Source organism: Neocloeon triangulifer, unplaced genomic scaffold (assembly GCF_031216515.1).
Source record: "Neocloeon triangulifer isolate White Clay Creek 2 clone unplaced genomic scaffold, ASM3121651v1 ptg000017l, whole genome shotgun sequence".
Classification (NCBI taxonomy): Eukaryota; Metazoa; Arthropoda; class Insecta; order Ephemeroptera; family Baetidae; genus Neocloeon; species Neocloeon triangulifer.
In genome coordinates this window covers 3,007,649-3,033,663 of record NW_026775559.1, presented here as the reverse complement: position 1 = coordinate 3,033,663, position 26,015 = coordinate 3,007,649, and the positions used below count along the sequence as shown (strand labels likewise).

General features: G+C 36.4%; 1 protein-coding gene across 4 annotated transcripts in view; it reads left to right on the top strand.

Moving 5' to 3' along the window:
* LOC132203498 (calexcitin-2) overlaps window positions 1-26,015 on the top strand; it is a 49,392-nt gene that overhangs the window by 9,490 nt on the left and 13,887 nt on the right. For all 4 annotated transcript variants that reach the window (XM_059631310.1, XM_059631312.1, XM_059631308.1 and 1 more), the window contains 2 exons: window positions 5,640-5,711; window positions 18,866-18,918. In XM_059631310.1, the coding sequence (XP_059487293.1) occupies window positions 5,654-5,711; window positions 18,866-18,918 (111 nt within the window). In that variant the 5' untranslated portion in view covers window positions 5,640-5,653. The remainder of the gene's footprint in view (window positions 1-5,639; window positions 5,712-18,865; window positions 18,919-26,015) is intronic.

Here is a 26,015-nt window from a genome sequence, read left to right as displayed (position 1 = left end):
ACCCAAGGAGGAAAGTTGATCCGGCGCCGCTTGGCCTAAAGTTCGAGAGCAAACATTTGCTCCAACCATTGAACTGGAATGCAGCATGTTTGCTGCTACTTGACTTGCCGTGCGGTGCATAGCATACCTCTGCATTAATTTGCATGAAAGCATTCCATTACTTTATATCAACACCAACATAGTCCGACCAGTCAGATTCACAAGCGCAAATTGAGACAGCGAAGTCTAGTGGGAATTTGCATACATGTTGGTTAATCTGAAAGTTTTAGAATCTCTCATACCCTTGAGATTATATTTCTCTCTACTGAATTGAATCTTGAAAAAGTAATTGGAACACAACAACATTCACGTGAGATTACAAAACTAAACTCGGCCCCACCAACAGTATTGATTAATTACACAATTTTTTCCCTTTATTGCTCCACACTAATTAACCGCAGTCTATGTGTGATTGCAATTTGCGTTTGCGCAAGTGGCGGAAATGAAAGCACGGTAGCCGCCAAAGAGCAATTTCCAACTTGAACAAGCGCCAGTGGATATTTAGTAAAAGGCTCTCATTGATTTCCAATTTGCATATTTCGCGCGAGCACGAATCACGGATTAGAATTTGTAACAAAAAACAAGCGACATGAAAATCTATTCGTTTAGAAAGTTATTGCTTTGCATAGAACAATTAAAATTCAATCAATGATCAAAATAATTATCAAATTTATAATTATATTTCCTTTTTATCAAAGAATGAGACACAATTAATATTTTTCAATGTATGGAGGTCTATTATTTATGGTTTAATTATAAATTGTAATTAATTCAGTTGTTTCTATTATCGATCTTAAGTGGGTCGTTTTGATTGCTAGAGGATAAAATTTTATATTAAATTATTGTTATCCTTCTTGGTTGGTACAAACTTTTAAATAATCAGTTAAGAAAAAACTGCTAAAATGCCTGACATCCAAAGAGACGGCACCCACCACAAAACAACATCAAAACCAAAGCTTTTTACTGGTTTTTCGCAACGTTGAAAATGAATGAAGATTTTGCAATGGTTGTCAGTAAAATTCGTGGATCGATTTTTACTATGGAATGGTCTCATCATCGATTTCCACTTAAAATAAGTAGGATATTATTTTATTAAAGTCGCGTGTGTGCACTTGATCGACACATTAACCAGTAAATGACGGGCTATCAAAAGTATCCTCTTAACTTTCCAATTCCACTCGATAGGATCGCAATCATCCTCCGTATTATTCCAGCCACCTCTTTTATTATCTTTCATTATAACTCTACGCTTGCAAAGCATTGTCGTTTTTTTCTGTCACGAGACCGCGAATAATATTTGGATATTTGCGCAGGGAGAAGCAAATTAACTTTCGCTGGCGCCGACGCAAACAAACAAACAAAACGTTGCTTATCTTGATTATGCATCGGCGTTCCGGTGGGACTTAATTAAACGAGTCGCAGGCACGCAAAAGCGTGTATCGTCGTTTTGTTGCGCCCGAGAGCAACAGCGTCCCATTGTTGTATCTGCGTCTTATCGGCGACGGGGAGGCAGACTTTTGATGTCGGCAAGTGGGAAAAGGTGGAGAGAACCTGACTGAGGTGTTCATGACCCGCAGAAATTGAAACAAAGAGAGAGCGTGTCTCTTTTATCTGAGTGAGCAGGCACTTTGGCCCGGCTCATTGTTCCTAATTTTGCCTGCCGTACAAAATGAATGACATGTTTCTTTATAAACTTGCCATGTTTTAAAGCCACATTAAATTTTTTTTCTACTTAAAATACTTTTATATTTGTGATAAAATATACAGATACCCGAGATACCCTAATTCTAACTTTTGATAGTTTTTTTCTTTTTGAAGAAAGCACTCTGAATTGAATTTGCCAGATTTGAACAGAACTAAACCTGAAATAGTAGATTGAAAAATTAAATAGAAATAATATTAATTAGGAACAATAGGGAATAAAGTGAAGGGTATGATTGTTTTGATATAATATGAATTGAATTCAGTTCGTTTATAATTTTTTCTTATTTAATATTAGACTATATTTTTAATCGCCATTTTTTATTATTCATTATTTGCGAAAGAAAAAATGATGTGAATTGATGTGGCTTTAACCATCATTTAATATTCTTAAAAATATAATATGGTTAATTGTCTGCAAATTCAACAGAAGTTTCCTTTTAATCGATTTTTCAAATGAACTTGAAACAAATTCAATTAGAGGCCGAGGAATTTGATTAAGCTGTGTGGCTTTTCGAGCTGAATGATTAAAAAAGTTCCGGACGCTACTGCAGCGTATATAAAGTGGTCGGCCGTAAAATCTCTAAACTCATTACGCTTGGGCAGTACGTTGAGTTCCACACATCGAGTACCGCCAGCCCAAAAAGAGCTGCTGCGTCAAGTCTCCGGTCACGCGATTATTTGCCAACTTGACAGCTTTCTTATAGCTTCATCTAAAGAACGGCCGTAAAGTGTCAACTGCCTCAAATTTCGTTAAAAAAGGCAGTGAGAGAATGAAAATTTTTATGGCATACTTGTGTGTAATAGAAAGTTGCTCCCAGATTAAAACGAAATTTGATAAAGAGAAAAAAATTGCTGCATGTGAGGGGCTGATAACAAATAAACTATATTTATTTTTAAAGTGTATATAAGTGAGAAATTGCATGTCTGCTGGAATTGCTAGAGGAATGACCTGTATTAGAAAATTTTGAAATTTAAAAAATAAATCTTCGTGAACATTAAATATGTATATTTTTTTTCAAAATTAATCACATTCACTAGGAAATTCCAATGAAAATTGAATTTCCAGTGCCTACCGTCTTTGCAAAAGTGCAAAACATACGGATTTGCTTATGAGTAGCATTTTTTAACGATCTCTTGTTAGAGAGGATTACTTTTGTTTCTCCTTTGTTTTGGCAGAGTGTCGTAAAACTGGGAAAGAGTTCAATTTCCGCTCACGAATTTCTTCTCTCCCTGTTAATCACATTGGAACGCGTACCGTTTTGAATAATAAATTCGCAGTCGTCGCGAACGCAAATATAATTTTTTACTGCCCCACTCAAGCGAGCACAACAGCTGCACGTAGTGAACGTGCAGCGCCAAATCATGTTTGTCATAAAGCGGCCCGGGCAAAAATTCTCTCTGTATAAAACAAAGTGTAAGTGATGGCGGCAAAATTCGCGCTAGTCTAATTGCCGCCGGCCGTAAATTGCAATTAAAAGTAAGTGGCTGGCTGGGCTTCGCTCTCAGAGAGCAGAGCCCGCCGCCGCCGCTCAATGCATTGCACATTCAATATTTTAAAACTAATTAGGCCGCGTGTAATTTTCATTTGCAAGAGAATTGCCTTGCGCAAGAGAAACATGCAAATTGAACTAACCCGCTTTGCTCACATGCGGCGATGATAATCAAAAGGAGAAGTTTCCTATCAAAATCTTTAGTTCTTTTAATTTCCACCAAAAATCAATTGAAATTATTTCCACTTAGTTTTAATCAAATTTCAAAAAAATATTCCAAAAATCTTATAATATCTCAAAAATTTAATAATTTTAACTGCAAAATTGTCGCCCAAGATTTTTTTTTTAAAGTTAATTTAAATTAAGTTGCACATGTTTCACAGTAAACTAATTAAAAAAAAACACCCTCAGTTGCATTTGGAGGGGAATTTTAATTACAAGCCAGCTGTAGGAAACTCATAGACCACATTTGAAAGCTACCATGTTTAGTTATTCAATCTACTTCCGGAGCTGGAACCAAATTCTGTCAAACAAAGGACCGGCTCACTGTGTGCGATCCGCATGTTTACTTAACATTGATAAATTGCCAGCCCAAAGCTTGATCGTGTGCGACAAAAGCTCTACAGCTTAATTTGGTGCGTAATCAGCTGTGCACCCGCCGTCCAATTAATTAATCCACTCGGCTTACTAATGACGTGTGTTGCAACCGACCACTTTTGCATTTTTGAAAAGCCAGGAAGATGGCGACGAATGCTTCGTCATGGTGAATTTTTCCTGCCCAGTGATTACGATCTGCGTTTCGTGACTGCCTGCGACAAACGAAACTCACTGTGACGCGCAGTGAGGCGAATTTTTAATTAATAATTATGTCCGCGGCCAGTTAATTTCCTGCTTGTCAAAGTGTTGCAGAACTGGATGTTTTTGCCAGCGAGACAAAAATAGCATACTCTGCGTGACGAGCGGTGATAACTTTTATTTATTTTTTTTTTATTTCATTATATTAACAAAATAATTAGTATAGTTGTCATAGTTGTGGCTCCTGGCCAATTTTTTTATTTTATTTTTTTTTTATATATATTTTTACCTATATAACAACTCTCAGACAGGGAAATTTAAAGAAAACCGTTTGATTCAGTTCAAAACTTTCTACAGAATCTGAAGAATGAAATTGTTCCAATTGTGTTTAGAAAAATTAAAGAAATAAAGCGGTCAAATTAAAAATAAAATTTTTCTTTCTATTAATGGAAAAAAACTAAAACATATAACACTTTAAAGAGGATAGAGCAATTAAAAAACTTCCTAAATTTCCTAAAATGCAAGAATTATTGCAAATACAAACAAAAAAATTTTATCAGCTAAAAAAAGATGAAAAATAATATAAAAAATATCAATAAGAGTACATAACGGAAAACTGTCTCTGAGAAAATAAATTGTAAGAAACTAACCGTTTCTCGTCAAACAATTTTGAAATTAATTTATTTATGATTGTAATTGCCATAATATACGTATTCAACATCAATGCAGCAAATATGAAATTTCCAACTTTAAATTAGATTCAAGCTCTCCATATATTTGTTTTAGCTAAAGCTTCAGTTTCATCGTACGTTGTGTACTATTAAAGCATCGACTGCTCGAGGCGGCAAAAGCCACACGCGGTGAAACCTCCTCCTCGAATCTCGGCTGCAATATTAATTACGGACGTGGATAAGCAGCCCGCGGCTGGCAATATAACATTTGTACTCGTCGCCAAGCAAATAACGAAACAACACCTCTCGTGTGTGTTGTGATTTATGCCTGCTATTTATCCGGGCGACTGCTCTCGAGCTAAGAAGAAGTTGCAGCAATTCCGAGCGCGAAATATGGCTGCGGAATTGCCCCCGATCGGCCTGATTTATGCTGTTCAAACACCGCGGGCTGCTTCTTATTGCTCCGTACGGAGAACTTGCATGCGATGTGTGCTTACCAGTGACAAATTATAGCAACTTTTCTCCTCCCTCTCATCCATTCATTGTGTGACTCTAATTGCACGAATAGACTGGTGAAAAGTTAAATTTTTTTTTTAAATTTTCTCTAAATACATTCTGGCGGTGGAACTTTGTCAATTTTGTCTTTCTGATTCAACGTATTTACAAGATTTAAAATGACTATTTTGTTTGAAAAGTTATTTTCATGAAAAATGGATTTCCTTGAAAGTCATTGTGATCATGAATTTTATTAAAATATCATCTTTAATTCTATATTTTGAAAAACTGATTTGTTAAAAAGACAGTTTTAGCTCAAATTTGAGTCTAAAATGGCTCCTCTTTTTTGGATTATAGATACTTTCTCACCAGTCTATGCACGAAAGTAATAAAGATGCAATATTCAAGGGGTAAAAAATTCATTCAAAACTCCGTTCTGTTACAGGTTTGAAAAAAACCATGTCCATCTCCGCCTTCCGCCGAAAGAAGCTGCTCTACGTGTTCAACGTCTTTTTCGGTGAGTTGTGAAAAATTTTCTTCCTCTTTCTACCGGCAGGTGTATATATTTATTTCGCGTGTGCGAGGGTGAAAAGTCATTAGGTGCAGGTGGAACGACTTGGTTCTTCTCAAAGAGCTACACGCCTGTTGGGAAATGTTTCGCTCTGCTAAACTTGCTTTCGACGGCCAACTCACCTTGACTTAAAATGCCTTGCAGTGTACGTGTATTTGATGTTCGTTCGGACGATGAAGCTCCAAAATTAAATAGGGGCTAAAGACTTACTCTTAATCAAGCCAGTCTGTACCTATGTGTGATGGACAAATTACTTGGGGGAGGCGGGACAACACGAAACGCAATCAAATTTTCTTTCCTTCATTTTAGGCTAGAAAAAATTTAGCTTGTTAACTAGCATTTTTTATTAAAAATTTAAAAAACCTCGCGTTTATGAACGTGTTGATGAAAAGCTTTATTGGCGATGCACGTCTCAAAAATATTTTACTCATGGCTTTGAACTTGTTGAGTTCAATTACATACTTATCATGGGATAGAAAATGGCTGTATGGAGAGAGTAAATTAATTTATGAATATATTTTTATTTTTCTCACAAAAGATTAAATGTAGACAAATTTTTAGAAAGCCTATTTCAGGATTTTTTTTCGGGAAAAGGATATCATTATTATATTTTTTTATTTAAAAATTTGCTTTAATTTGCACAAATAAACACAAATTTTCTTCTTTTTGACAATTAAGATAAGTAAAACTCGTGTTGATTTGAATTTAAAGTAGGCTTTTCCTTGATGGGTCTTTGTGAGTTGTTTATTGTTTAAGAAAAAACAATATCTAGCTCCACATATTTTGACAGCGGGCTGCAGCCATAATTCATGAGCTTTCTCGGCGGTGGTCGAGAGAGGCCGCCTTTAAATTCAAATCACCATGAATCAACCCTCAATCGTAAAAGTAATTTGAAAGATTCAATGATGAGTTTTTTTTCAGTCATTTTGCCAGAAAATGTAGTTTTAAAGCAGCAGTTTCATCAACTAAAAAGTAAGAAAACAGTTGACTACTTTAATTATCCCATTAACACAGGCTTCCAGTCCTTGGAAATGTGCCACTTTTATGTTAGCCAGCAACTATTTTATTTTTGTTTTGTTTTACAACTTGGTCGCCGTTTGTAATTAATTTGCGCCCAACGAATAGCGACGGTTGGCAAGAAAAAAACTACTTTTCCCTCTCTTAAGTTGGGACGAGGCTGGGCAGCTTTAATAGTTCGTAAACAGGAGACTTTGTCAAAGTCGTTGCGCAATTACTCCCTTGTCAAGCGAGTGTCTTAAGACGACCTTTCTCAATGCGAGTATGAACGAGTTCGCGCTGACATTTGGCTGGAATTCAATTTCATGAATGAGCTCACTCATCAAGACAGGGGCGAAGCATGCAACCTGCACGACAGGCCAGTCGGACGGGAAGCCTAACCGAGAAAGGTCTGCAGAGCCCGCAGTCTGTCGGTCGGTTTCGTCGGAGCAGAATGGAAATTGAAACTCGCCGGGCATAAACGTTTGGCCTAATAACTTTCAATTGAGTGCCCTCTTTGAAGCGGCACAATTTCCTGACTGGCGCCACAGCCAGCAATAATAATAATAATTCTGCGGACCAAAGTTAGTCGCTCTCTCTTTGGACCGATCTTCTCGGCTCTCCATTCACTCACAATCAGCGCTCCCTTTTATCAGGAATCTCATTAGTCGGCGCCGCTCCTACAAGGTTTGATAATCATCGGTTGGGCGGCGAAGATTGCATGGCCTTTCATGTCTATTCCAAACTTAATTATTCTCTCCACGTGTAATCAGAGTGATTCGATTAACCAGTTGATGTGGGACAAAGTTTCTTTGCGTCACGTTTTACTGTTGTAAAGCTTAACGAAATTTAAATTGATGATGCTCGCTTGGTTTCTTGAAAAATCTCTTCCGGCTGTTGTATATTGACCTAAATTATATTATTTAAAAAAATTTCTAAGTGTAAACAAGGTTTTCGCTAATTGAATAACGTTTTTTGTCACAAAAATTTTGGAAATAATTTATTGTTGAAAAGGCTTACGTTTCTCATGCCAACCTGAATTGCTGTAAAAATCAGTTAGGAATAAAATAAAATTTTAAATATTTGGTGTGAAAATTTGAAAATTATGGGGGGGGGGGGGGGAATGCAGATTTTTTAATGTATGTTAGAAAAAAAATCTTCATTAACTCGTGCATTAGTTTATGTCAAAATAATTCACAGCTCCTATGGTTGCATCTCAAAAAACCCTTTGAGGAGACATAAAATCAATTCACCATGAAGAATTAGAACTTGAAAAAATTTCCTCTATCGCGTCGTAGGTAATTCCTTACAAAATTGAATTGAAGGGCTTAAACGTGACTAACGATGTTGTATTGTTGGGATTATTCAAAGTTCGCAAATCTATTCACTGATTCCCATGCCTCACAATGAAACAAAATAAAGGGAAAATCCTATTTCCAAACACTAAAATCGTGGGAAATCAGAATGCAATACTTTCCCACACGCCCTAGTGCAGTAAAACCAGTTTTCACACACAAATCCATAAAGTAAAAAAAATCAATACGAAATTGCCATGCGGGCAGAGCAAACAAACGTTCCAATTTTCACACTCGAGGCACATCCAAAAGCAAAAGCGTGCATGCAAATTAGAGGGGCCTTAATTTGTTTGAATTGGCCGCGCAGGTGACCGCGAATCGCCCGAGGAAGGATAGGGTAGTCATTATGCGCATTACAAGGGCCGTTACATTAAGGTGTTAGGCAACACGTATACCAACCAACACGCTCGATAGGAAATTATTATTCGTCGCGGCTTATGCATGCAAGGGGAGTAAGGAAAGGAGCGAGCGATAAAATCGCGTGCTAAACTGATTAGGGCGGCCGAGATTTATCACGCTTGGGTGTGGTGGTGTGGGACCCCCTGTATTTTTCATCATTACCAAGGGCCGTGTGTCCACCTGGAGTGATACATTGCCGCCGTCGCAACACGCGAACCAAACAAAGAAAGAAAGAGGGAAAGGCGACATTCATTAATTGTCAACGCAATCGGCCGCAACTGTGCTGTGGCCACACCAACTTTATATACCCTGCCCTCTCTGAAGTGTGTTTGTCGAGAGCAGAGTAAAAAAAGGTAAAGGCTTTTGTTCGAGTGTTTGCACTCGAGGACGTTTGTTTTTCCGCGCTGATCTTGTAATGAAAAAGGAAAGGGCTGCGCATTGACTTTTGACTTTCCTTTTCAAATAACCTCTTTCTGCAAAACTCGACCGTTGATATTGAATATTGACATTTATTTGACGTAAGAATATTTGAAAGAAAATTAAACTTCTCTAGAACTGTGTTTGTTTAAAATTTCTTAATAGAATTTTCCATTGTTTAAAAAAGAAATATGTAGAATAATCGTTATCAAAACGTTTTCAAAAATTCAACTGAAAATTTGAATGAATTACAAAATTGATGATCTGGGATCTAAAAATTATAATATAAGTAAATAATTCCATTAATCATTATCTAGTTTCCTACCCTCTCAATATTTATATTATATTATCCATTGGACAGTAATGCAAAATTCTTTCCAATAGAATTTTCTTACGTCTTTCCCTTCTAATTATTTCCAGAGACGTCTCAATTTGCTAACAAGATTTTCTCTTGCGTTCACTAATTAATTTTGTTGAGCTCTTTGTAAATTCATCGTCCGCATGCCAATTCTATCTGCATTTTGCTGGCCTCATTTCATTTGAGTAGCAAATTTCCGACAAAGCCTCTTTACAAATGCCATTCATTTGATTCCTGCAGTTTACGAGCTCAACTACTGGTGTTGTGCCTGTCAAACAGAATAACGCGAAAGAAAGAAAAAAGCAATAAGTTACAAAGAAATCACATGATTTAAACATCAGCATTGCTAGGAATTCTCATTTGACTTGAATTAATTACAATGCGGGACAAATTGTAGCTGTATGAATGTAGTTAAGGGGATGTAATTCCAGTTTGAAATGAATCAATTGCTCAATGTTGAGTAGGATAAAAAAAAATTTAAAAAAAATTTAGTTTCGCATTTTTCCATGCATGCATGTTGCCTGTCAAATTATGAACAATGTGGATTGAAAGGTTATTTGGTATTAAAAATAAGCAGCAAATTTAATTTTGAAATCAATAACATAGTAATTCTCTAGAAATTTACAAATTGAACACAATTGGGGTTAAATATTTATTTGAAGAATGTTATTTTTTATATTGAATTCTAATTATTAATTCCGGTTCTGATTCTAAAACTCGTTATGAAAAGTTATTCCTTTCATGCCGAAAATCGAATTTGGAGTCAACATCCCCTCACACTTTTCATAGCGAGGGTCATTCTCGGTGTAGCAGCGAATCCAATCGTCCAAATTGGAGAGGCGAAAGCCCGGCCATAAATTTCGAGGCAACTTCCTCGCTGGGACGAAAAGAGAGCTCGGTCGCAACTGTCTGAGCCGCATTTGATGTATGTGCATATCCAAGTTCCCTTTTCACAGGAAATTCCGGCTTCCGTCCAAGAAATAAGCCAAACTCGTCGAGCGGATTAGTGGTCCGGGCAAAAAGCGGGAAACACAAAAGCCAGCGGTATATCGGGGCCGAAATCTGTTCTCGGCAAAAGATTTGTCAACGGCGGTTTTTATTCTTGACATCAGACTCGTTCCTTCTCTATCTGATGATATTACTCGGGCGTTCTTTTGTTGCGCCATTGCCCAAGTGAGTGAGAGCCAGTCGATCGCCATTGTCGATCCGTAATGGCACCAGCAATGAGCCATTCACTCCACATTATCGGCTTCTCTCCTCCTCCTGGATAGCTCTCGTCGAAAACGATTGCACCTTCCAACTCAGGAATTGGCTCCCGATTGATCAGTTGCGTCTGATAAATTATTTTCCTTTGAAGAAAATGAGATTGCTTTACAGCTCTATCGACTGGAGCTCTAAGACACGTTCTTTAAATAATGCACCAATTTAGACTTTGCATTCTCTCATTAAATTGATTGACTTTACTTCCTTTACTTTTTACAGTGCATTGAATTTTAGCAAATAGGATGGTACAAGAAAAAATCTGAAAGTTAAATTCAATTAGCTCAATCAACTTTTAGATCAAAACACTTTCAGGAATTTGGAGGAGAATTATTAATAAATTGCGTGCTTTCTATGTTTTGATTATTTCCCTACGAAAATTATCAGAATATTTTGTTAGTAAAAAATATAATACATTTTTTAAATAAAAATAACAAAACTTGATATTTTTTTTTAATTTTGAAAAAAAAATCTTGAAGAAAGTATATAAATAAAAATATATAATTACAATATATTAACTCTACAATTACAGCTAAGTAGTTGTTACAAAACGCTACGAATGTAATACTTTAATACAAGGTAAAAGATTGTCTGCAGCATAGCAGTGTATCGTAATTTAATCAGAATATCCTGCAAAATCTTCACGGAGTCATAAAATTTGCGTTCATTCATTGATCGTCTTTGTTCTGATTCCGTAAGCAGAAAGGAATTGGAAACGCGGGCCGCGTTTAATTCACTGCTGCGTTATTTATGCGCACGCGACAATGAGAAACAAAATCCGCCTCGCGCGTGTATTGTTTTCAGACTCGCCGAGCGAACGAAAACAAAAGAGGGCCTGATTGTGCATGTTTACGAAAGCGAGGCAGCGAAACAGAAACTTTATTCAAATTACCGCCGGTGGCAATTTTCGAGCGGGGCTGATTTATTTTATTATACGGCCGGAATTTCGCCGCTCGTTGACCCGCGTGTGCATATCGGGAAAATAAAAAATAAATTCTCGGTATTTGCGGATGAAAAAATTTGCACGGGCATAGGAAGCGTCCACTTCATCGTGCCAATAATTTGAGCCATGCATTATTCACGAGGCGGCACTTTGAATTGCTAAAAAGCTTCATATCCGGTGAAAGTACACGATGCGAAAAACGCTGCTGTTTATACGCTACAATGCAACACAATGCACACAAAACAAAGCATTATTCGCTATTTGCAGAGGAAACTGTATATTAATGTTGAAATGTAATTCCACAAAAACAGGACGGTCGCTCAAAGTTATTAAAAGTCAGAAAGTCATTATGGAAAAGATTCCTTTGAATTTTTTACCTTTTAGAAGAAGTAAGAACGTTTTGAAAATTAAATTACCATGAAAATCATTATTTGATATTCCACAAACCTATTTTTTTAACAATCAAAGCGCTAAATCCAACATACATAAAATTGTGTTCATCTATTTTCTCTTTGGCAATCACTGATCAAAATCACGGTGAAGCTGGAGACTGTCATTTTTAAGAATAGGTTGAATAAATAGAGTTTACTTTATTAATAATCTAAAATCACCTATTGTGACAGAAGCTATGAAATCAGCCCAGAATATTTGGTGATTCTAGTTTGGTAAAAAAAACTCCTTTTTCATTTTGATCGAATTTTAGAAAATTCTTTTGTAGAAGTTATCAAAAAAAAATTTTTTCCGTCGATTAATTTGGTTTGCTTGCTAAGAATTATATAAAAGTAAAATAAAATTAAAGATATTGCAGTTGTCATTACGATTTACAATTTTATGATGGCACAGATTTTCAATTGATATTTCAATTTATTTCGTATTTTTCTAAGGGCCTAAAACTTATTTTCACTTCCAGGATCAAAATTCTCAGCTGTTAAATGAGTTGAAGCAAACTTATTACAGCCTGCCAAACCTGCACCTCTCTTCCGAGTTGGCTCGTAAAAAGCGCAAACAAGCGAACGGGGGAAATTTTGCGAAAGCATCTCATGTGTGCCGAGCCTAATTGGTTTCGCCGCAAGGCCGGTGCTTCCAATCAAGAAATCAAATTACGGCGCGGCTGAATCGAATTGAGAGGGCATCTTGTTATCTGCTCGCTAACGGCGCAATGATTTCCGAAGGGTTGTTGACAAAAAAAAAAAAAAACATAATAAAACATTCAATGTGAATGAGAAAAGCAAGCTAGGGTTGTTCGTCTCCTTTTAAAGGGACGCGCTGCACTGATCTCGCCCAATGTCCCTGCGGGCTTTTCGTGACGACTTTTATGGGGCGCCCGCGTCGCCATAAAGGGAAACATAATTTTATTTTTTGGCACGCGAACGTTTGCGAAAAGACGCGGCGGCTGTTTCTGAGAGGATAATTTTACCGCAACGGCACCCCCCATAATTTCTGGGAGAAGCGTCGTTCGGAGATTCGCGTGGAGCCCCTATTCGAAGTTCCATCTTCAGCTGATTTATTTTTAATAAATTCTCAGAATGCTAAATTTATTTGCAAGAGAGGCATACATTATGATTTGATCATACAGCCTGCTAATTTATTTTTATTTTTGTATACAATCTTCTTTTCCACGAATTGATTTCAAGGGCTATGGGAGGATTTTGCATTTCGAATAAAATTTTGCGAGTTTAACTAGTAATATATAGCAAGAAAATGAAGCCTTTTTATTTTAAATTTTTAATTTTTAACATTGATTAACCAAGGTTACTAAAATAATTTAAAAATAACTTAATTTGCTTAAATTGAGAACAAAAATTTTTAGAAAAAACTTTTGTAATTGACATATAAATATGTATTAATCCATGAAGATAAATTTAAAAAAATTTAATTCTTTTAAATAATTAAATTAAAAAAAAATTGATGCATAATATATAATAAAACCAAAATTATTTGTATGAAATATAAAATGTGTTTACCGCAATTCTATCTTCAGCTGCGTGGTATTTTAAAACCAGGTATTCACCAAAGCAGAAAAATCAGGCAAAATCTTCGAACTTAAAGATTGCAAATTTTCACTTTTGTAAAAAAATATGATCACCTTTTTACATACTTCTGTTGGAAATCACCTAAAGTATATGAGTAAAGATTCATTGCACTTTTTTAAAGCAACAAATGACGTTTTAGAATCACCTTAAATTTGATGAAAATTAATCTATTTCAAATATTTGCTTTATTTTCAATTATAGATCCATAATATTTTGGTTAACAACATTCACCTATTTTGCTTTGCAACATTTTTCTTTTTCACTTAAATTCCCCTATTTTCCACTTATTTTGCCTCAAAAAATTACTCTTTTTTTCCCAAGCCTAAACATGGAATTATTTTATTTCCTTTTCAAATAGAAGTGCGACAATTTGTCAGGCAAATCGGGAGAACCATTAGCACATATATTTTTTTTGTAAGCACTCCGCAGCCATAAATTAACGTGTGTTTGTCGAGCGGACATATATTTTTTTTAACTGCAGAAAGCTGAGGGTGGATTTTGCCAGCGAACGTGTTTATTAATGATGCGATGCCATATGGAGCTGGGCCGATTTGAACGTTAGCCAAGAGTAAATGAAAGCGGCGCAGGCCTTTTTCTATCTCTCCAGCAGCAGCTTCTTCGCCAAACGACGAGCGCAGGATAATTGCAAAATAAGCTCTCGGTGCTCGCACGCCCGAATTATTATTCCCGGCGAGTTTCCACCGCTAAAGAGTCTAAAGAGCCGCCGCCGCCGCTCTTTTATAATTCATGAGCCGGCAATTGATTCAGCCTGGCGGCAACGTGCGTTGTTTGCCACTTTGGTGTCTCGTCGTGCCTCGGGCTTTTTTCTCACTCTGTACTTACAATTAGTTAGTGTGTGTACATGGCTGCTCTATTACCCGCCACTGTTCATAATTCCCGCAGTGTTTTGCAATTACGTGCACCACCATGTCTGAACTTTTTTGCAAAGACATTTTGTTCACGTTTAACTTTTTCCACTTTCCCGCAACACCAGGTTTACGTTATTTCTGCATTTATTCAAAAGAAAAAGTCCATAGTGAAACAACAAGGGAATCTTTGTGGAAATCTAAATTTAAAAATATTTTAAAAGATAAAAATGTGAAAGAGAAACGCATTATTTTATTTCTGAAAAGAGTTTTAGAAAAAAGTCAAAAAACTTGAGTTAACACTGGTACTCTAAAAATCTTTAATTAGAAATTAATTAATTTGGATTTTTTTTTCAAACAATGAAAGAGCATTCGATAATCAATACCTCTTGTTGACAATCTTTCTTACTACAGTGTAGCAATAAATGGAGAAGTATAAATAAATTAATGCCTGGGACTTATGAAGCTACTGACAATGAATTGTAGTTCCTGTTTTACCAATAATAATTGCGCCGGTATTCTTTTAAGAAATTTATTCAGCAGCGCCTAATTTTAGTTTACTTTTTTTGACGAATTAATTTTTTTCATAGTTTGATTTTATATTCAAAGACAAATAATAACGTTCGAATAATGACTTTATTGACGTCATTAACGTTCGCAAAGAGTAGGAATTGTTTCAAATCATTACATTCATTTAATTAAAATCAAACGAAAGTAAAATAAACACGAGATTATTTAACATTTTGCTTTATCACTAATGGATAGTTAGTGGCATTGCTAGTTACATACTTTTTTTATTGTCTATTCCTCTTGGGAATGACACCAGCGGTAGCAGTCAAGCTTGCTAAATCCAAGGGCCGATCTGATAATCGATAACCAAGAATTCCCTTTCAGGCTGATAAAACAGTGACTTTGTACATATTAGTGTAAAATGTGTTGTTCGGAACAGTTCAAAACAAAAAATATTTACAAAAACCTAAATTTTTAATGAATACTCGCACATGCCTGATTGGAGCTTGACTTCCGCAAATATTTGCGCGATTGAACATTTTAACAAAAAAGGGGGCTGCAGTTTTTGCACCCTCGGGCGTCGGCGCTTCCGACTGACGGATATTTACCCTGTTTAGAATACACGAGCGTGTCTCGTCCGCTGCAAACAAAACGTTGGCGGCGTTCATTCATTCGTCTGCGCCTTGCTGTCTGTTTACCGCCGTGTATACTCGCGAAAGATAAATTGACGAAGGCTCTGATATTGCCAAAAAATCTTAACCAAGCAGTGAAAGGACACGTTGCCGGAAATTTATCGTGGAGTGTGCAGAAGGGGATTTGGAAGGATTTCAAGAGTGGTGGCGCCGCAAAGAGAAGATGGATGTGCCTTGTGAAATCGCTCACGATGCATAATTTAACTTGTTGACTTGTTTGCGTGCAAGAAAATGTGTAACGAAGAGGTCTTTCTTGCTTGTTGCGGAAAAATTGAATAGTCACTTTTAAAGCTAATAGTATTTGAATTTGATCAAAAAAATTAATTAATTTGAGGTTTACTACTGTAGGGTGGTATAGGGAAATGTCTTGGTAGGAATTACTATAATTGTAAGAGTGATCATTCATGAGTATAGAACCTTAATATGCTTATAAACGAATAACGGATTATTAATTTAGTGAAAATTGTGACTTTGCCAGTGAATAAATTATCCATGGAAGTTGCTATAAATTGTACATTAATTAAAATTTAAAATTAGTATTCAATGGTCTCGTGTGAAGCAATAATTTTAAACTGAAAAAAATGCAAATCTCATTTAATTTAAGCTGCTTGGAAATTGGAAATCATGGTAATTGAATAATGAGAAGAGGTTGACATATCATTAGAGAAATACAGCAGGCGTAGAAACATATTTTAGAGATAAATGTCTCATATTTCTAGTATTTCAAGGATTTTCTACACATTTGTTGCCTAATTTAAGAAAATAGCATATTTGAATATAAATAAATTTTATTTCTATGTAATTGAAGAATGTTTGCTGAACAAAGAAAAAATTGAAACAAAATTAGAAATATTAAGGATCACAAAGACTCCCAGCAGAGTAGAAAAAAGAGGAATTTAATACAACTTTCACTTGGTGGCTTCGGTGGCTTCCCATTATCATTTTCCGCTTGTCAATGTATGACGTGTCATCAATAATCCATTTCGTGGAAATTCAATGCGTCGTCAGTGAACGCAGAGCGCAGTAATTGGGCTTGTAGTTTGCACTTCAGCTTTTTTTTTACCTCCTTAGCTGTCAATGATTTGGTGCGGCCCATGCGAACGACGCCTTGTAAAAAGAAAAACCTTCCATCATTTTCAATCACAAATCCGCCACCACCGTCTCCATCGCACGAGCCGCGTCTGGTTCCAGTTTGACGACTTCAAATACGTTCATTTGCAATTTTATCTGAAAACTGACGGTTGTTATTTTAAAGGAACCAACATTGGTTTTCTACGAGGAGCATTATAAGAATAAAAAATTAATCATACTGAAATTTTATAGTATAATGCTGAAAATTAAAAAAAAAGTTTTAAATACTGATGTCCTTCTTTCTTATAGTATGTACATAGTACATATGATATAGAGTGGATCAAAACATTAATTTGGAACGTGACGAGGAAAAAAATCATAATCTTCACAATTCTCAGCCGCAAGAGCGTGCAAGAAACATGAAAGTCATCTTAAGCCTGGCCGTGAACTTTTCCTGCCTTGCCATTGGGAGCGAGAAGCGAAATTTAATTAATTAGGTCCCCTTTCAGCTTGTGGCGCCTCGAAAGTCAGGGGTTCGCGCAGCGAAGGTCAGACTAGCTCAGCGTTTGCGATTATCTTTCTCTCTACGCCGGGCGAGCGCGAAATGAACTTGCTTCTTTTCAGAGATTGTGACTTTAATCCGCCGTGCTTGTTACAAACGAGATTTCATTCGGCCCGAGAGGGGGCCTTGCAAAAAAGAGAGATATTTCACCGAGCTTTCTTGTTGCAGGCAATATATTCCGCTAGTGGCGCAGCATCCGTCCGAGAGAGTATAATGTGTAAAATAGTGGTGTGTGGTGTGTCGGTCCACACTACCCTCTCTCTTTTATGTGCTGCAGATAGCCCTGCTATGCACACATACACACCACCCGCGCGCACATTAACCAAATAAGCTCCGGGAAATTATCGCCCCTCATATCTCCACACATTGTATAAATTTTTGCCCATCCAATGTCATAAATTAGACGGCGATTTCTTGCGCTCAAAAAATCACCGCTGCTGCTTTATGGTGTCCCAGAAGGGACTTGAATGAGGAGGAAAAGGTCAGCCAGATTAATCGCTGATCTGCTGGACCTTGGGGGGTAATCGAGTTTTTGTTCCCACTGGTTACAGTGGTTATGGTCTTGTGTGATGAACGAGAATCTGAAATGATATATCATGGAATGAAAAAAAAATCATTGAAGTTTTGCGTCACTTGTTAAATATTATTCCTTTTATGCAAAGCTCATCAATTCGTTACAAAACCCAAGCTTTGAAAGCGAAATTTGAATTGCAAATTAGACTAATTGTTAAAAAAAAGGTAGACCTTTCTTTCCAAATTGTGTGTAATTTATTCCTTTTTTTATATCAGGCTTCCTCGTATAAATCATAATTGCTTTTTTGCCTCAAGTTTAAATTAGAATGAATTGCAATAAGTATTCTCTTTTATTTTTATTCACATGTTAATCCTTGCCAGCAGGATGATTTTATTTAACTTTTCATGCATCACTAGTATGAAAGTTTTACAAAATGAAATAAAAAATATCAGCCCTTAGTAGAACTGGATTGAATTACGATATTTTTCATATAGAATGTAAAAATCGCTGAATTCAGGCAAATATTATTTAAAAGAACGAATATTTTCACGCACTCTTATCAAAAGTTTGTTACGTAAAACACTCACCCTTGTTTGGTTCAGAGAAATATTGGCAAAATAATTTCACCACGCGTTTCCTCCAGGAATGACTTTTATATAAAATAAGAACTAAATTGGATTCATCAGATAAAATCATATATTTTCTCTGTCGGTAGATATACAATTGAAGAAAATTGATAGCACCACAATCAGCCTACTCCAGCAATTTATTTGAAAGTCGATCAATTTATTTACACTTGACTAGTGACATACACAAAAGTAATATCTTCTGCGCACGTCTCACTCAGCCAGTGAAAAATGATATAAAAATTTCAAATGCACTCACTGAGATGGAATTGGCGCGCATCAATTTGATGTTTCACACACGTATAGTCTTAAAGATATTTTTTCCTATTCGTTACACACCTGCACATCTCATTCCTCCACATCTCGTTGGGATGGAAAAATTTTGCCCCGTCACGTCGCAGGAAGCGAGACTAGTTCTATTTACTTTTTGAAATGCAAAATGCAATTTACGTGGTTGAGGAGCACCGCACTGATGCGACGGCAATCTTGTGATTTCAGACGTGAACCAGAGCGGCACCATCGAGCGAAAGGACTTCGACCTCGCCATCGAGGTAAGAATTTCTATTTTTTTTTTTGTCTTGAAGCGAATTGCAAAAAGCGGTCGCACCTGATTGCAAATTGTCTGGGGTGCGATATGTGTGAAAAGTGCACACGGGACGAAATTGACGTGGCTCTGCTGTTTTTTATTTAACATCTCGAGACGGGAGAGGCCGTGTTGCACATAAAAAGCAGCGGAGAATGTCGCTTGTTTTATTTGCCGTCCGTCCGTACTTTTGACCCTCCTGCTTTTTTCTTTAAAGAGGATCGCACTGCAAATAAAGCAGCGAGCTTGAGGGCGGGCAAAAAGCGACGGCTTTGCGAAAAGGATGAGACGAAGGCGGGCTGGCGAACGGACCGAGCAAGCGAGGAAAAACACAATTTGCCTGCCTGTGTGAAATGGCCTGAACTATGTTGTCAGTGGCAAAACCCGAATACAGGAATGCGACAACCAATGACCAATTGCATTTTTTTTTAATCTTTTCATTGCTACTTTTCGAATGTATTCCTCAAATTTATGGATTTTAAAATAATGAAATTTACAGGATTGGAGCTCCTGTCCTGCAATTATTGCGCATAAAAGAGTTTTTGGTTGAAATTGGTGGCATATTTTGCAAATATGATAACCTATACATATGTAAGGACATTAGCAAAAAAAATTCTGAAAATTGTACACAATTATGCATAGATTAAAAAAAAATTGTACAAACGCGATTTAACATATTTTGTTACCATTTTCATCCAAATGTAATTCTTGATTTTTTTTTAATGGGGTTTTCAATTATTTTAAATTATAGAACAAGAAATCTTTTTCTTTCAAAATTTTGGGGATCTTTTCTGATCAAATTCTAAGTTGCTTTAAACAAAATTTACATCGATCCACCATTAACAATTTTTGCTATACATCACATTATAACAAAACGTACTAATTCTTTTTAGAAGTTTATCTATTAAAGAATTGATTCGTTATGAATTGAATAAAATTCAGTTTTCCTTGATAAGTTTTTTTTTTAATATTCCATCAAAAATGAAATTGAGCATGAAATTATTTTTTTTTTATGAAGCAATAAACGGGCAAAACAACCATTTGTAATAAAACCAACTTAAAATATTCAGCAGCACAAAGAAACAATATTCATTACCACCTTGTCTGACGTCACTTTTTGCTGAAGGAAAACGGAAAACTATCGATATAAATTTCAAAATGGTTTCAAATTTGTCAATTTCATAAACATTGTTTCCTACTTTTCGATTTCCGTTTTTTTGTGAAGACCTTTTTCTTATTAATTTGCCCCTAGAGAATTGCCATAAATTGTGTTCGCAAAACTTTTCGCGTGTCCTCTGCTGCCGATATGTATGTTACCAACTGGGCCATGTTCTGCAGGCCGTGTATGGAGAAGTATAATATTATGAAAGTTTGATGTGCTCTGTTGAGGGTCAAGAGCGCCCCTGGCCGGTCAGGTGAACGCTCGGCGGCCTCTTTTTACACCGCCGCTTTTAAGCGGAGCCTTGCAGTATGTATGCCACCCGCACAGCCGCTCTCTCACTCTTCTCTCTCGTGATTGTCAAGTGAGAAAGGCTGAAATTCAATTAAGCCAGGTGCTGCTGCTGGAATTTCTCATGATCATCAACCGTCGCCGCCACGAGACTGCCTTTTCAAAGCTTCAACGCTTGCAGAGTGTGTTTTTTCACTATTTCTTTTGCAACAGAAATGAGCCGGAAAATCAAACTTGAATACGGCGGGAGAGAGAATGGAGAAAGAGGGTTGATTTGCATGGTTAGGATGGAAGATACGCGATGAATGTATTTATTACATTTTTTTGAGACACGCCACAGACAAAGTCAAAAGTTTAATATTGTTGTGATTAATACTTTTTTTTTAGAATTTATATTTATTCAACCAAACTTTAGAAAAATATATATAAATATTTTAATAATTATTTAAATATTATAATTGGATTCTGCATTCTCTGGAAGTTCTAACTATTGCATTTTATTCCTAAGTGAATTAATTTGTGACAAAGATTTAAAACGTTGGTAAGAATAATTATTGTATTAATGATTCAAACTCGGACATTGAAAATTTTAAAATTGATAGCGGTTTTTTTCTATTTTTATTCTAACAGTCCATCCATCAATAGCTCAGGCAAATCAATCAATATGATGACCCTCAAATTATTATTATTTCAAATCAAAGGTATTTTCTTATTATTAATGGTCGTAGCTATTTAAACTATTAAAAAGTAAAATAAAACTTGAAGAAAAATAAGAATTCATTGGTTAAACTAGAATCCAAATTAAATGAGTCGGACCGTATTTAGCGGGGTTAGTTCTATGGGCCATGTTACGACATTATTAGGTTGCGGGACGCGTATATGCGGAGTGCGGAGCTATTTCTTTCTCAACTGCTCGCCCTCTTGGGCCTCCCATAATTAAATTCAAATTAAGTACCCACGCGTCGAATGGGGGGCCACATTCGAGAGTGGAGAACCCCCATGTATTTTCACACGGGAACTTGAACGGTCCCCTGCGCCAAATCTCGCAGTGGAAAAAGCAAAAAACGCCGCCGCTCTTTTGCATTAGTGTAATGCGGGTTTGCGGAGAGAGAAGGGCAGCGAGAATTCCGAGGCGCTCTCTCGCAATGCGGCACAAACACACGCCCGTCGTCGCCCGTCGCCTCTGCCCACCCCGAGCCAGCCGAGAAAGTTCATTTCCTTGCCCTGCTCCTTCTTTCACTCGAAGTCTTCTTTGTTTTATCAACACGGGCCACGCTGCCATTTGCTCAGCACTTTGCGCCGTGTGCGAGTGTGGATTCAAGTGTGCAGCAGACACACGGTATGCAATTAATAAGAGGAAAAGTGCACAGCATGCAAATCTCGTGTCCTACAATAATTACGTGCGGATTTAAAGAAAGTTGGTATTTCTTTTATAACCATTTTTTGTGCAGATATTTTCCAAAAATTTCACAAACTTAGCTTAATAAGTTGAATCATCTTTCTAGTATATAATTAATGAAAAGTAAATAATTTATATTCTAAATATAAAAGCGCTATTTAATTCCTGTATTTAGAGAAGCTAACTTATCCTTTTAACCCTATCTTCTCCAACTCCACGTTATTTACATAATTAAAATAATAAATATCTAATTTTAGCTCAATACGGAATATAAGGTGAACTTTTCACCCTGGTTAATTGACCAATTAATTCATTCTGTTGATTGATAAATTTTTGCGTCAAAAAGGGACATCGTTCAACTTGACCTCAGAAGCAACTTTCCGCTTTAAAGGAACCCTAAACCCAAAATACCCAAAAACATTAGGGCCACTCCTCAGGGATTTAAGCGAGGAGCCGGTCGAGAGAGGGCATAAAACGGACATGCCATCAAACAAAATAGGCCGGGTCTCGGCATGAATTTTGCAAGGGAGGCACAAATTTAGCATCGCGTCCGTAACAGCTCTCTGATGGTGTGCCTTTTTGGATTTGGGAATCCGGTTTTCTGCCTGCAGGCTTAGCCAAACAGATTTCTGGGGATGAATTATTTAATGGAGCCTCAGGACGCCGAACCATGAATTCAAGAAATTTGCATCTCTATAGGAGGCAAATATCCTATATGTTTGGTAATAAATAACTGAGGAAGTAAAAAAGGGAATTCTAAAAGATAAGAAAAAAAAGTATTTATACAAAGTTACAAAAATAAAATACATCAATATGTTTAAAAATGGAAGTTCAACGATGTGTTCGAATTGTTGAGAAGGGTATTTGCATTGCACCCCAGTCCCCAGTTGTACGCAAAAGCGTTTAATACAAAATACTTTTTTTCAAATTCAAATAATTCTGCTAGATTAAAAAGTATAAAAATTTAAACGACCTTGATGTAAATATGGCTAAAAAATTTAAGAAATGTGAATGGTAATATAGATTTCACTTTTTAGTAACTCATACATTTTTTTACATTAATTAATTTTTTTCACTTCTTTAGTCTGTATGAGCGCACCATTGATGAAAAAGTTGAGGAAGAAATCGAGCGGCTTCAACAACGCCAGGAAACTTTTCCTTTCAACAGCTCAATTCTTTCATTTCTACGACTGAAGAGCATTATTGAACGAAAACCGCTCATTCAATGGGAGATCAAAGTGATTGGCTTTCCATAGCATGTATGACAACAATAAAAAGTTTTTCCACAAAGTCGACGAGAAGCTCCCTCGGCTCTATAAGAACATGATCGCAAAAACCGAGTGTGCCGTGATTGATTAGACGGTCTCGTCGCGCGCACGTGTGTCAAAGCCGTCGACGCGCGTTATTGAAAATATTTTGCACCGCAACCGCGCGCGACACTCGAGACTGGAAAGCGCAAATTTAATTAAAAAGCACCGAACAAAGTGTGCAACAAGCGCGCCGCGCAATCTATCAAATCGAGAGCAGTTTCCGCGTCACTTTCGCAGCCCTTCACCCCTTTGCAACAAAACACAGGGCCTTACTTAAAACGATGAAATTTTAATTAGATTAACGATTTTCCCGGTCTGTTGTCTCGGTTGGAGTGGCACACGCACACAACCACCAAACCAAATCCCTCTCGCGTAGTGGTGGGAAATGAACAATTTTGCAGGGAGAGATTTTTGCGGATATTGTTTTTGAAAGAGATTGTTTCAACGTAGCGCTTTTGAAATTACAAAAATATTGAAAAAGGGATTGATTGACAGAAATAACTTTTTATACAATACGGGAAGTGGGAACATAATACTTGTGATTGATTGCACTTAACTTTGATCTCTGCAAAATTGTTGATGACACATATGAGGTGATAAATTTTGTTTTAAGTTTCGTTTTTGCAAATAACTATTATTAGTAATCTGCAATGCTGATGCTGACATTCGTTGGAAGATGAAAAAATTTTACAACTTTTTTTGATGTTCTTGAAAAAGATTATAATTCAAAATAGAAATATGTTTTTAGTAACTTTAAAACATAAATTAATTGTCAATTTCAGTCAAATGCTCCATATTTGCTATAACATGGTATTTTTAAAGTTTACCTCTGAGATTGACTTTGATTAAAGACATTTTCTTTAAAAAAAAAAAAAATTAAATATAAATAAAGTGTGTGTTTTGTACAATTAGTTCTAAAATTTCAAAATCAAAGCAGCAATAATTCAGAGATTATTAGTATTTTATTGGGCATATATGTGGGTTTTTTGCCCATCAAATTATTTTCTGTGCCGTCGAATTTGAGCCGTAAAAAACTGCAGTGAAGAATTAAAATTAATCATCTTTTAAGCTTGTGTTTTTTAATGCTTGTAAGCACGGATTTAATATAAAAAACATCAGCACAAATTTTGTTTTCAAAAGCGGCCTTTTCGTTCACATAAAAACAGGAACTCCGTAGAGTTCTTCACAAATTAATGCTCTTTGTTTTTATCAGTTCCGAGGCATATTTTTCACTGGAGCGCGCTGCTAAAATCGCGTTTTCGCCAACAGATTATAAATAATGGCCGCGCGTGGAAAAGCATTCTGGCGGGCGCGGCTGATTATATTTTTTCCTAGTCGCGCTCCACTAATTCCGCTAATCGCCGACCGGGTCTTTTGGCTGCCGCTCCAGCTAATTTTTCATCCAATTTATTGGTGTCCGCTCAACGTGCCGGCCGATAACGTCGATTTGTCACAAAAGCAGGACCGCCGCAGCTCATTCAGCTTTTCCGCAATCTGTGCGTCCGAGTATAATAAAATCACATTTGCTGATAGATATCGAGGCTAATCGGCCGGAACAGGCTGCGACCAAATAAGGAAGATAAATTCATGGGTAAAAAAATTCTGTCAGTATTCCTGTCGAGACCGAACAATAAAAATCCCTTATTTTCACAAACAAAAAAATGAATCCTACAATTAAAATCCATATATGTATGCAAATTGAAGTTAAAATAATTAGAGTTTTGTTTGTTATTAAAGCAAAAATTTTCAGCTTGTCCATTTCTGTCAATAATTAATCCTAATCACTAAAAATAGATTTTCTCCGTTCCATATAAATCACCTGTAGGGCAATTTTACTAATATTTTGTATGACAAAAAAGAGAACATTAGCACCAAAAATTCCACAAGTATTCAAAAATAGAATAAATATCTATTCAAAATATTTAATATTTGACACCAGAATTGCAAAAAAAAGTGATCAAAATAAATATTTTTGTGAATTCAAATCGTCACTTCATTTTTTTCCCACTAGCTTGATTCTTGTTACCATCCCCATTAACTTAATCTACTAATTTTTCCGCCTGTCAAAATTAACCACGCTCATTGATTTGTAATTACCGCACATCTTCGCGTTGATTATCTTTGGTGAAAATGCAAAGTTGTTGGTGGCCCCGGTCGGCAGCGTCTTGAAGGGAAATTATTAATTGTGCTCAGAACGCAGGTGATTAATCACGCCCTTAAACGTCGAGAAATTAATCAATGCGCGCGTGCTTCTGGGCGGCGTGTATGTTAAGAAAATTGCCAGCGCTCCTTTCCTTTTCCCGCAACAGCCAATCTCCTGTTCTGCACATTAGTTTTATTGATTTTTATTACACGCGGCGGTCGCCCTAACGGTTATATCCCTATGTAAATAATAATTGGCGAGCTTTTATTCCATAAATGTGCTTGAGGGGGAGGTTTCAAAAATTTACATAATAGCTCTTTGAATTGCAAAATTCCGGTAAACATCAGGAAAAAAAAAACGTTTTTATCTTTTCCAAAAGAAAATATTTCAAAAAGTACTACATGCATTGTAATCAGTATCCCCTGAGGCTTTCTGATGATTGATTTTCGATAAATTTTTGTAAAAAAACCTGGATCTTTCATTTTATTTGTTTTGAAACTAACGTCCGAGGTTTATTGGAATATTCCACTCCCAATAAATATTCGTGGCCAACCCGCATAAAAATGTTGCACAAAGGACCATAGGTAATTAGATATTGACTAATCCCGCATGAAAACCTTTTATCAACGCGAAAAGCTTTCTGCTTTTTTGTGTGTGAAAAAAACTGCAACAAATTCCTTTTTAGTGGCGCACATACATTCAATCTCTATATTACTGGTGAAAAACGATTCCGACTAACGAGGCAGGTGCAGTACTTTGAGTG